This window comes from Anolis sagrei, chromosome 2 (assembly GCF_037176765.1).
Source record: "Anolis sagrei isolate rAnoSag1 chromosome 2, rAnoSag1.mat, whole genome shotgun sequence".
In the NCBI taxonomy this organism is placed as follows: Eukaryota; Metazoa; Chordata; class Lepidosauria; order Squamata; family Dactyloidae; genus Anolis; species Anolis sagrei.
Genome location: NC_090022.1, coordinates 82,539,697 through 82,551,857, shown reverse-complemented (window position 1 = coordinate 82,551,857; position 12,161 = coordinate 82,539,697). Strand labels below are relative to the sequence as shown.

The 12,161-nt window shown below is 38.0% G+C and overlaps 1 protein-coding gene across 2 annotated transcripts in view; it reads right to left on the bottom strand.

Moving 5' to 3' along the window:
- Window positions 1-616: 616 nt before the first annotated feature.
- LOC132768984 (LON peptidase N-terminal domain and RING finger protein 1-like) overlaps window positions 617-12,161 on the bottom strand; it is a 53,388-nt gene continuing 41,843 nt past the window's right edge. The window contains exons 9-13 of one of the 2 annotated variants that reach the window (XM_060765507.2): window positions 11,978-12,136; window positions 10,591-10,753; window positions 9,281-9,427; window positions 5,045-5,235; window positions 617-1,466 (exon numbers count right to left, since the gene is read on the bottom strand). In XM_060765507.2, coding sequence (XP_060621490.2) covers window positions 5,071-5,235; window positions 9,281-9,427; window positions 10,591-10,753; window positions 11,978-12,136 — 634 coding nt within the window. In that variant the 3' untranslated portion in view covers window positions 617-1,466; window positions 5,045-5,070. Of the gene's footprint in view, window positions 5,236-9,280; window positions 9,428-10,590; window positions 10,754-11,977; window positions 12,137-12,161 lie in introns of both variants that reach the window. The other variant, XM_067463665.1, reaches the window with a different exon arrangement.

Genomic DNA, 12,161 nt, shown 5'->3' with positions numbered 1-12,161 from the left:
CACAGGAACTCAAAAGCTCAGTTGTGTTAAAAAAAAGTTGTAAAATGCATAGTCTTTTTTTCCTTTTCCCTGATAACTTTAACTACATCACTGTACTTAATTTCTGTTCCTTGAGAAGTTTTCTATTCTATAGCAACATCTAGTGGTAAATTATTTCATTGCAAAATTTTAAAAATGTGGATTTGAGAAGCATTTCCTTTAAGTGTCATGTTTACCTAAAGATATTAATATACAACTTATACCATGTAATGCTATACTTTTCCAATACACGTTTTGCAAATAGTAAAGACTCACTACTACACTCTTCATTTTCCATTTCTTCATGTATTTCCAGATTCTATGTTTTACAGGCAAAAACACCCGAAGTGTCCTGAATTACAGAGGAGAAATCTGTTTTTACATGCATTGATACAGAAATGCCTGGAGCAAAGCATGAGTCACAAAAATTCTACAACTGATGACTGACCTTTCAGGACAATTAATGAGATAGAAGGATCTTAATCAATATCTAGATAGGGTGTATGTGTCTATTGATCACTTGACATCACATGAAGGCATGTCAGCTTCTTCTCTCTCATTTGACTCTTAGACTCAGAAAATGCAATACTCAAAAAACTACACACACATATGAAATTTATTAGTTTAACAAGAAAAACATAATTTGGCCAGGGGAAATAAAAAGATACAAATCCAAGGAACTCCAAGCAAAGCAGAGTGAATCTAACACATTTTAACTAGGCAAGAGAAATGGCTCACAAATAATAAAATAATGAGTGACATCATGCAGCCGATGGGGCATGAATTCCTTTCAGAGACCATCCTCATCCACCTTTACAGCTTTGGTAAAGAGGGAGAACAAGGAGTTCATTTAGGTTTTAAAAAGAAAAGAGCAGGATAAATGTTCAGTAAACATTTTTTCTTTAAAAAATCTTCCATAATTCTGCCTCATTCTGGAGTAGTCCAAATCTTCATGGGAAAAGGCACTTTCCAATTGAGAAACATTTGTGCGTATGGTCAGTGGCTCTTAAACACACCCTTCATAATTCCATTCCCGAAAGCAAACACAGAATGGACCAACAGCAAATCCTGTCCATAGAGGGAAAGGGATGCTTGGTTATCCCAGCTTTTCCTTATCCATATTTTCAAGGCTACAAAATAGAACAAGCACTGATAACAGTAAATTGCTAATCTAACCTGGTAAGAAGAATTCCTCCCCACAACTGAAAGATAAGGTGGAACTGAAATAGCCATGTTAGAATGGACACCTTTGAACAAGAGGACCACTCGGCATGGGGAACAACAGCAGTTCATTGTGTCTGGCACAAGAAAGGCTCATGGTTGAAAATACCAAACTGTTAGACAAACACTTCCACATGTCCAAAGATGGATCCTTTCAGACAGCCATAATTAAAGGAGTCGCCGTGTAACTGTCTGGGTCCTTGATCTCAGTAAACCAGTTTTGATACCTTAAAAGTGAAACAAGTGCAAATTTCAAGAACACAATTTTTCAGATCCCTTTTTCACCCTCATTTAATATCATTGGCTACAAAATGACATGCATTGTACAGAAGTATGTACTTTAGAACTGGGATGAGAACTGTACAGTCCTCCAGATATTCTTTGAGTGCAACTTTTTGCATTTCTCTCCATTGATTATCCAGGGTAGGGGGCTGCTGGGATTTCCATTCCAACAACACCTAGACAGCTATTTCCCATCCCTGCTTAAGAATATCAATCCTGGAAATAATCAAATAAGCAGCTGGTGTCAACATGTCAAGTCAACTATAGCCTTTTAAAAACAGTCCTAAACTTACACTTTTATAATTGCTTACCATGATTTAGGCCTTAAAACAATGTGAATGACTGTCAGAATGCCTGCCAAACCTCTACACATTTCAATATAAATAGCTGTCCTGATAGGTTTCCAGACAAACATGGGGTCATGAGGTTGGGCGGGGGGGGGGGGGGGGTGAGAGAGAGAAATCATATAGACAAAATACACCAGCCTAGACATCCACTTATATTGGATTTTAAGGCAATACTGAAATTCCCTTCCTCTCCATACATAAAATGAAATGCCTCCTACAATAACATTTTAAACACACAGTGACAACAGCTTCAGTTATTGTTTTTCCCTTTGCTACATTTTCAAAAAATATTCAAAATACACTATGGTGGGACAGTAACGTGATTAGTTTTTTCTCAAATCTACATCCTAATAAACTTGCCACATCTAGAAAGGATGGATTTTATGGAGTCCGGGGCACTTGAGTCTTATGGTGTTTGAAAATGGAGCTGATCCTTTTTTAAAAAAAAAAAAGTCCCTGGCCCCTAAATACAACCCATATTCAATGTATAACTTATGTCCCACAAATTTTACACATTTTAGCTTATATTAGACAATTCATCTAACTTAACAATAAATACATTGGAGCTATTTTTGATGGATTTGATTTTGTTAATACTTACACTTAGAATGTGATCATCAGTGAACTGATGATGCAGCTCTCCTGTGCTTATAATGGTAGTATGCCTTCATTGCCACAAGTTTCAAAGGTGTCAATGTATATGTAATGAACAGAACTATGCACCAATGTATTCTTAATATTGCACTTAACAATACTCAGAAGTTACTTTTATGAACTCTCATTCTAAACCCTCCCAGCCAGCATAGTGCATGCCTATGCTGGCTGGGGAATTCTGGAAGTTGAAAAATGTAACTATTTCAAACTCTGGTATAGATGATTAATATCCAAAAACAATATAAGCCCAAACATCTGTGAAAAAAACCCTGCATCAGCCTGATGAAAACCATTTGGCAATACTGATACATCAATATATCAAGGTGGCAGCCATTTCTAGACATAGAATCAGATTTCTGATCTTCCAGGAAGCATCCACCTATTTACAAAACAACTGTCTCCCCACTTTCTATCTTCACATTAGTCATACTCTATCAGGGGCTGATGTAACAGAGAAATATAAGAGTAAGGATTACATTGGCTCCAACAATGTTGAACATGTTGCAAAGTTCTCAGTGTAATTTGGTCATTATTGTAAATTTCTCAAGATTCAATAGTATGATTTCTTTTAAATAAAAATATTCATTAGTCATCCACCAAGTTTTAAATGTTCATTATGCAAAAGGACATGAATCCAATATCCTACACTGTTATTGGCAGAGTTTGGCTTTTTAATTTGACAGTTTGATGAATTCTCCACCATGATGGCCAACTGCCATGCTGTCAGGTGCTTCTGGAAGTTCTAGTTTAAAAAACTTTCCCAAACTCTGGGAATTGGTTAGAATTAGGGAACTGAAAAACAAACCAAAGTCGGCACAGCCAAATGCCTTATATGCTGCAAAAACACTTCAAGACATCATAATAAAAACTCATCCTCATGCTTTTTAATTTATTGTAATTTGGTACATTTCCAAACTATATTTATGTTGGTGTCCAGAGAATTCTGTCTAATAATTATAAATATGCTTTCTTTATCAATGGTGGCTGATGGCTCCCACATCAGAAGCAGAGAATCCACTCTGAATTCTAAACTGAACTTATGGGAGCTGTCCAGTGCTGAATCTATTTGGGGGAGTGGACTTCCCACTTTGGATAACTCTTTCAACATTTGGCCCTCTTGCCTGGAAATCACGAGTTATCACTGTTGTCCAAGCAGCAAATTCAACAACGGTGAAAACCAGCAAAATTAGAGTCCTGTGGCCCTCTTTAAAGATTTTTTTTCTGTCTTTCAAAGCAAAATCCTTGATTGGAACCTACATATGTTTATATTCAACTCTCGTTTATAGGAACTGGTGACAAAATAAAAAGCTTTATAGTTCAACTTTTTTACTCTGAGTTCTATGTAATTTACCCAGCAAGAAACACAATAAATGGGTCAATTGACAGAACTATACACTTAGTATGATGTGGTGACGGAGATCTATATTGATTCTTGACCATTGGAGGCCAATTTATCTTTTGGCTTTCTGTTCTTTGGTTAATTCCTGAACAGCCTCTCCCCAACTACATCATTTAGGAGGTTGTAATGTGCTCATTAGCCTTTTATCATATAGAACAGAGGTGAGGAAAGTGCAGCCTCTGGTTGGCATACACCCCTAAGATCATTTTTTGTTGTCCCTTATTTTGTTGAAAAATTTCATCTAGAAGCTCTAGGAGGCTTTATTTCCTCTTATAGGAAGGGAACCAGAAGTGGAGGATATTACTAAAAGAAAAAAACATTGGGTTGGGGTGCTACCTGTTGTGGCCAATGCAGCACCCCAACCTCCCTCCATCCCTAATTCAGAAGAATACAGTCTATATATTCACTTTCCCCCTTTATGATATTTTAGGGCTAAAGACACTTAATTCATCTAATCTGATTTCTCACATTTTTCTTTAATTAAAAAAAGAATGTTATGGGCTCAGCAGAGAGAGTAGGATAGTTATAGGGGGTTAACCCTTTTTTTCCTTGTGCAACAGCGTTGATTGAAAATGACTTTTCAGGGAGCTACTATGAGCAATCAAGGGAGAGAAAGGACATCTGCCAATTTACACTTTTCTCTCTCCTATTCAAAAAATACTAACAGCTTCAGGGGAAAGAATTAATTTGGAGAACTGCAACAGTGTACATTTTGCACAGATTGGAATAAATTCATAAAAGCTTCATTGTGTGAGAGAAAAAGGTGAAGCACAGGAATTCTAGCATTTCTATTTTGGTTTTCCCTTGGCTGTGAAAGAGTGTAGGTTTTTTTAGTTGTTTCTTCACTTAGTACTGAACAATCAGATTTCTTGGTCAGATTTCACATCTAAATTCAATACAAAGACTCTCATTAAAAAAAACTCCTGTGGACGGTACAACATGAGTCTTGCTACTATTGCAAGCCAGCTTCAGTTCAATGGTTCCTGGCCCTATTGCTGAGGTCAGTTTGATAGCAAAATGCAAAACCAGAACACAAAAAGCATACAGAGAAAAACAGGAACTGCTAAGGGCTTTTTGCTCAGCCCCACAATGAACCCACGGTTTCTTCTGAATTATTATTAACCTCTTTCTTGGAATGAAGTCTGAGGATTAGCTACTGAGGTCACGGTTTTCCAGAATGACATTCAGAATATGCTTCAGTTGAGTGAGACGAGCCTTCAGGGAGGTGTCAGAGAAGAAGGACAACTTGCGGGTTAAGTCAAGAGGCAAGATGGAGATAAGCCACCAACACCAAACTGGTCCATCTGGAAATGCCTACAAGAAAACAGGTAAACTCATTGTGCCTGGCATTTCACACACAAAATAAATAACAATGTTTCATTACTGCACTAGAGCTACCCAGGAAACTGGTTAGGGTTAGTTGCCTGGAGGAAACTGATGGCGACCAATTCAACAACACCAAGCTTCAGTACACTACCAGATAGTGTAAATTGTTTTAGCCATGTATTTAGAACCCATCATCATATACTCTTGACTCTATGTCTTTTGAAACACTGAAATGAGCTTTTTCCACTGAATGGCTCGCATCTACTAACTAATATGAAATGATAGGGATAGCACACAAGGTAACATTGCTAGGTCTACATGAAAAGAGCAGCACAGCTTACAGTGAAACATGACACAGATTCTGTATCTTCTCTGCACTACTGCATTTATTTTGTAGTTGCTTTTGGGAAGCTTGTTCATTGAGAGCTAGGTAGGTATATAGAGTAGGGTTGTCTTTGTTTACTTTCTTGCACACAAGCTCATCCAAGCCTAAAGCCCACTTTGACACATCATCATCACCACCACCACATTATATGTGTAGTGCAGGGGTCCTCAAACTAAGGCCCGGGGGCCGGATGCGGCCCTCCAAGGTCATTTACTCGGCCCTCGCTCAGGGTCAACCTAAGTCTGAAACGGCTTGAAAGCACACGACAACAACATCAATCCTATCTCATCAGCCAAAAGCAGGGCCACATTTCCCATTGAAATACTAACAAATTTATATTTGTTAACATTGTTCCTCATTTTAATTATTTTATTGTTTTTAAGTGTTTTTTTAGACTACAAATAAGATATGTGCAGCGTGCACAGGAATTCATGTTTTATTTTTCAAATTATAATCTGGCCCTCCAACAGTTTGAGGGACTGTAACCTGGCCCTCTGCTAAAAAAGTTTGTGGACCCCTGGTTTAGTGCCTAGACAGAGAAAGTATACTAAGTAAGGCTATTCTAGTAAAACGTCTTGGCACTACTCTTATCTCTTTGGCAACAGATGAACACTGTTGAACACTGGGCATGTCCTCAAGTTGAATAACTTGCATAGTCTAACAATATAACTCCACCAGATTTCAATGCTTTTACAGCTGCCTTTTTTGTCTCACTGCCATTTTATGGTCACTTTCTCACAGATGTTATACTGAGAATTTTTGTAATAAAGTGCAATTTAACAGTAATCATAGCCATCCAGCCAGGGCTAAAATCTTCAAGGCAGAGTTCATCTTCACAATTCAAAATAGGGCTAACTGCTCAAAACTGACGAGGGAGAAAAACTTTCAAACAAAAGATTCAAAATAAGGTAAGACAGTCTTGCACAACAAACTTGGCCTTCCACATGTTTTGAACTTCACCTTCCAGAATTCCTGACCATTGGGCAAGCTGGCTAGGGCTTCTGGGAGTTGGACGCACAAACACCTGGAGGGCCACAGGTTGTGCAGGCCTGTTGTAAAAGTATGATTTGCAGACTTTATGCTATTAAACAAGACAATTCTGTAATCAATCAATCAATCAATTAATTAATCAACCTCACTAGGAAAGCAGGACTGGAAAGACAAGGAGTCTGCCAATTGCAACATTAACAACCATGTTCCCAGAAAACAGCTGTTGAGTCTGAGAAGCATTTCTCCTCTAGTAATACATGTGCACATACACACATTTTATAAAGACAATTAGAAATCCTTTTAGGGCTCTCTCCTGTTGCTATAACATAATAGAAAAAGAAGATAAATGGTTTCCTGGCAAATGCCCAAGTGTCTATTCAATATTTACAGAGTACAAAGAGAGAGAGAACACATCTCCAAGGAAAAAGAGGAAGGAAGGCTTAATTGCATATACTCGGCACATGATAGTTTATACAATTTTAGAATTGTTACATTATAATTCTCATATCAATAAGGGATATGTTCTACACTCCCAGCCAATGTGGATATCTGAAAGCATGGATAACAGCAAGCCCTATATTTTGACTCTACTTGAGGCAAAAGCATATCATAGAATGGCACTGAAGGACCATCTCCATTTCTAGGCTGAAGAGCTGGTACTGTCCATAGACACCTCCAAGGTCATGTGGCCGGCATGACTGCATGGAGTGCTGTTACCTTCCCACAGAAGTGGTGCCTATTGATCTACTCACATGTGCATGCTTTTGAACTGCTAACACCTGTTAGGCCCAGCGGGAACTAGACCTAACAGCAGAAGCTCACCCCACTTCCCAGATTTGAATTTGTGACCTTTCAGTTAGCAAGTTCAGCAGCTCAGTGCTTTAACTTGCTGCACCACCAGGAATGGTGGAGGACCAAGAGGTTCACAATTACTTCCAATTACTTCCAGAAGGAATCCTTTATTGAGGATTCCTGAGGAGGAGGAAGGGGAAGTGAACCCATGATAATGAATGCGTGGATAGATAAGGGGGTCACACTGTACTTGTATTTTAACCTAGTAGGGAAGATTATAATCAATTAGGCCATCTCTGCTGAAAAGCTGATACCAGCTGATGGGCGATTTCTAAGCTTCGGCTCTCCTTTGTATGATGCTGAACAGCTCTTCAAATAGACGACTGCCTTCTGAAAATCAGCACACTTGGTCATCTCACTTTCATTTAAGTAGAGCAGTCCAAAAATGTTTATCCATGTACTTAATTAATAAATATGCCTGATCTAGGCATTAACCTAATCAATACTGTAATTTATATTTAGAGGCTATCTTCAATTAAAAGAAATAATTGTAAACTTGCATTTTACTTTTTAAACTTCTTACAAATTTATTGAGTGCAGCATCATAAACTGCTGGGGACATACTGAACTTATATGGTGCATAAAAGAAAGAAAAATCCAAAAACAAGACACACAAATGAGAAAAATAAGTCCTTTTTTTAGCAGCTTGACTCAGACAGCTAAGTTCCCAGGCAATAATTTAGAAATTGTCTCTTGGGAAGCTGGGAAAAATGCAGCACTGTGTTTCTAGAAAAAGAGATTTTGAATGTATCTATTCATTTATTTAGCAGTGTGCTCATATTTAAACCAAACTCTTGAAATAGATATGTGCAGGGAAGGTCTGATAAAGATTGCAAACTAAACAGAGGTTTGCAATCCCGTTGAGACCAGTACAGAACAGCTTCATCTTTCTATGCAACTATTCACAATCGATACAATGTAGTCAAAAATTACACATGGCTCAAAGGTGCTTTACTGCCCCAATGTGACAAATAATAAGTAGACAATTTTGTTCAGTTTCCATAGATACATTATTTTGATGAAAGGGAAATTTAGTCATCATGGAGAATTCCTTTAAAATCTTATATAAAGAAACGAGAGGAACTATTTGATACTTTCCAGATGTTAATATCAAGTGGGGTTTTTTGTATATAAGTGAATTTGAACTAGATCAAGTTGCTCTTCATTCTTTTCTATGTGTGTTATTTCATCATTATTACATTATTTTCTACACAAATTGGTAGATGCCTGTGGAGTTAAGATACTGGGCCATACAGAAACCTGATAAACACGATGAATACAAAGAGCTACAGATGATGTTTTAGAGTACTGTTACTCAAACTGTGTCCTTCCAGGTGTTTTGGGCTCCAACTCCCAGAAATCCCAGCCAGTTTACCAGCTGTTGGGAACTATGAGAGCTGAAGTATAAACTTCTGAAAGAGCAGTTTGAGAAACTCCGTTTTAGAGGAAGGAACAGTCAAAGCCATCTCTGAATATGTCTTGCCTAAGAAAAACCTCTGAAGTTTATTGAAATGATAATCACTGCACCACACTTAGCAGTGTGAAAAGCATTCCTATAGAACATGGGCAGCTGTCTTTTATAGGATCCTAGAAAGAACACTGTAGTTTAATAATGTAAACACTAGACTACAACTGTGGAGATTGGGGTTTGACTTCTTGCTTAGCCATGAAAACCCACTAGGTAACCTTGGGAGTGTCACACATTCTCCATCCCAGAAAATCCCATGATAGGTTCAACTTAGGGTTATGATAAGTGGGAAATGATTTGAAAGCACATATCAAAAACAGAGAGAACAACACTGATACCTGTATATCTTCCTCTTTCTCAGGAAGGGGTCCATGGTGCATCAAGAGTTGTCGGAAGGTGACATCCCCATGGTCATAGAACCTCTGTGTTAGGAGGTATGTATAATCATGCAAACTCTGAAGTTCAGCCAGTTCTTCTCCTTCCACCTGTACCAAGAGATCAGTAGATACAAGAAGTCAAGGAGAGAGTACAGAGTTGAAGTGTGAACTGTGTGCAGGAATTGAGAGTAAAACAAAGTGATGGGAATAAAGAAACATCAAAGCTAAATATTCACATGTGGCTTCATATAAAGTGATGGTGCTATCCATGTGCTCCCTGCAAAATAAAACGTAAAACAAGCAGAGTACTCCTTTTTATTAAACTGAAATTGTATTTGATGATTTGCAGGTGCTGGATAGATGCTGGATCAAATAACCTGGGCCACAGCTAATTTTCATTAGTTAATTTGTATCATTTCAAAATTCATTATAAGTCAGTTTACATAATCATTGTTACATCAGCTGCTCGAAGATGAGTTTTAGGTGGCTGTCAATGGAAGCAGAACGGATAAGAGCTATCATCATACTTATTTTCGTAGATGTTAGCAAAGTCAACCAAGTGTAAACAAGTTAACCAACAGGGACCAATTTTCAACAGTGATGCTGACAGTTAATGTGATACTTCAAATGTATTTACAGAGAGGCATTTCCTTCAAACAGCAAGTTCCAGGGGAAAAAGGGACAACAAACAGTGAGGAAATGAGTTTGTTTATTTCACTGCTAGTCTTCTCCCATCAATATCTAAAAAAGGCCGGGTAAATGCATAACATTTAATTAGTTAAAAATTTAGAAATTAGCTAAAATTCATTAGGCAGTTTGACAGCAACTTGGTTGCTTTGCATCTCTTCTACTTTAAAAAGATGCATCAGCATTTCCATAGACCTGGCAACATAACACACATGCACACTAAGGTAGGTTATCTGAACACATAGTTTTCCTGACATGCCAAGTTTCATTAACTCAATAGTATATGACTCACATTGAGAACCAGCATATTATAGTGATTTGAGTACTGGTCTTGGATTCTAGGAGACCAAGGTTCAAATATGTGCTCAGTCATAGCAACCCACTGAGACAAGTGTTGCTCTCAGAGGAATGCAAAGACAAAAACTTCTGAATAAATCTCCCCCCACCAAAAAAAAACCTCCTGGGATTGAAAAAGTTACAACTGATGTAGAAGTGCATAACAGCAACAGTGTACATTTGCCTAATGAAACCAGATGGAGCTCCAGCTGCGATCTCTGTGGGAGAGCGCACCAGGAACCCCTCACCTTCTCATCTTCTAGGTACTCAATGTCAGCTGTATTATAGCCATCCCTGTGCCCACGTCTCAGAACCCGAAACCTTCGCTTGCCAACAGTGTCCACAAAAGATCGTCCGTCAGGCAGAAACACTATCTTCTGAATTTCCAACATGCAGCCATAGTCAGCAAAACTGAAGCAGAAAATGAAAACATACTTGAGAAGGGATACACTGATAAGTCACCTTTTACCATTTTTGATGGCTCAAGTAGTAAATGCTATCTTAGACAAAAAGGGATTTGCATACAAAGATAAATAAAAACAACATAAAAATTCTACACAAAATAAATGGCATATTAAAAGTTAAAGTACAATACAATTAAACATGTTAAATATAAACAACAATACTATAATTAGGTTAGATTAGATAAGAGCATTCAAAGAACAATCAAATGCAATACCAGCAATAAATCTTGCCCAAATTTTCATTGCTAACAAGACGAAAAGAAAAACTTTGCAAATTACCATAGGTTCAGTTTCAGACATGTGACAGAATTTTCTTCTGAAACATTAGGATAAAAATAAAATAGAATAAATCCCAAGAATTTGGTTCAGAATTTAATGAGCAGGTGAACAAATAAAGGGGAAAACCTTTAACTTCCGGGGCCCTACAAAAAAATAGAGGGCCAAAGGGTATGAAAATATTTGCAACTGATCATAACTGCAGGCAGGTTTTTAAGATGGACTCAATTACTGGGCTATTCTCTATTCTATGGATCAGAAGCAGGAAACTTTGGCAAGTCCAACGTCAATTCTTACTTTAAGGGCTTGTTGCAGACCCATTGATCTCCCACTACCTACACTTGGCAGCGGAGTGTCATTAGATATGAAAAAAAAAAAAACCTCCAGAAGGTGTGTGCACCACTACATCATATTTCACAGAGGAAATGCATTTTTGTGACTCCTGCACTACCACCAAATGATGGAAATGCATTTTTGTGACTCCTGCACCACCAATACTGCATCCAAAGAAGCGAGTTCATATTCACAAAAAGCTGATGTGAAAATAAAAACTTGTTAGTCTTAAAGGTGTTGCCATATTTCACAGTGTATTGTCCACACTACTGGGGAACAGAGGAGAACGTGCTCCATCCCAGTTTTCACTTCCAGGCTATGTATTATTTTGATACAAGGAGTATGTGGAAGGGAAGATTTCCATAAATATGAGGTGGAAAATCTGATTCCATCCACATGTAATAAAAGTGGGAAAACAAAAATGGGAGCAGAATGAAGTGTTTGAGAAATTGTTTTGAGTACTGAGCTGACCTGAACCTCCTGGATTCAATGAAGGTAAAAGAACTCCCAAGTATTGGGATGAGCCAGGCCACACCCCACTCCCTCCTTCCTTGCCACTCACCTTTTCCCATTTTCATACATACACATGCCAAACATCTTTGTGCCAGTGTCCTGACATCTACGCATCATGAGACGATAACGGGGTTCAAACACATGAAGAGGGCACAGAATGCCAGGAAATGACAATGTGCAGACAAAGATGGGGATGTTCTTGGTCAGACTACAAAAAAGAAGAAGAAAAAAGA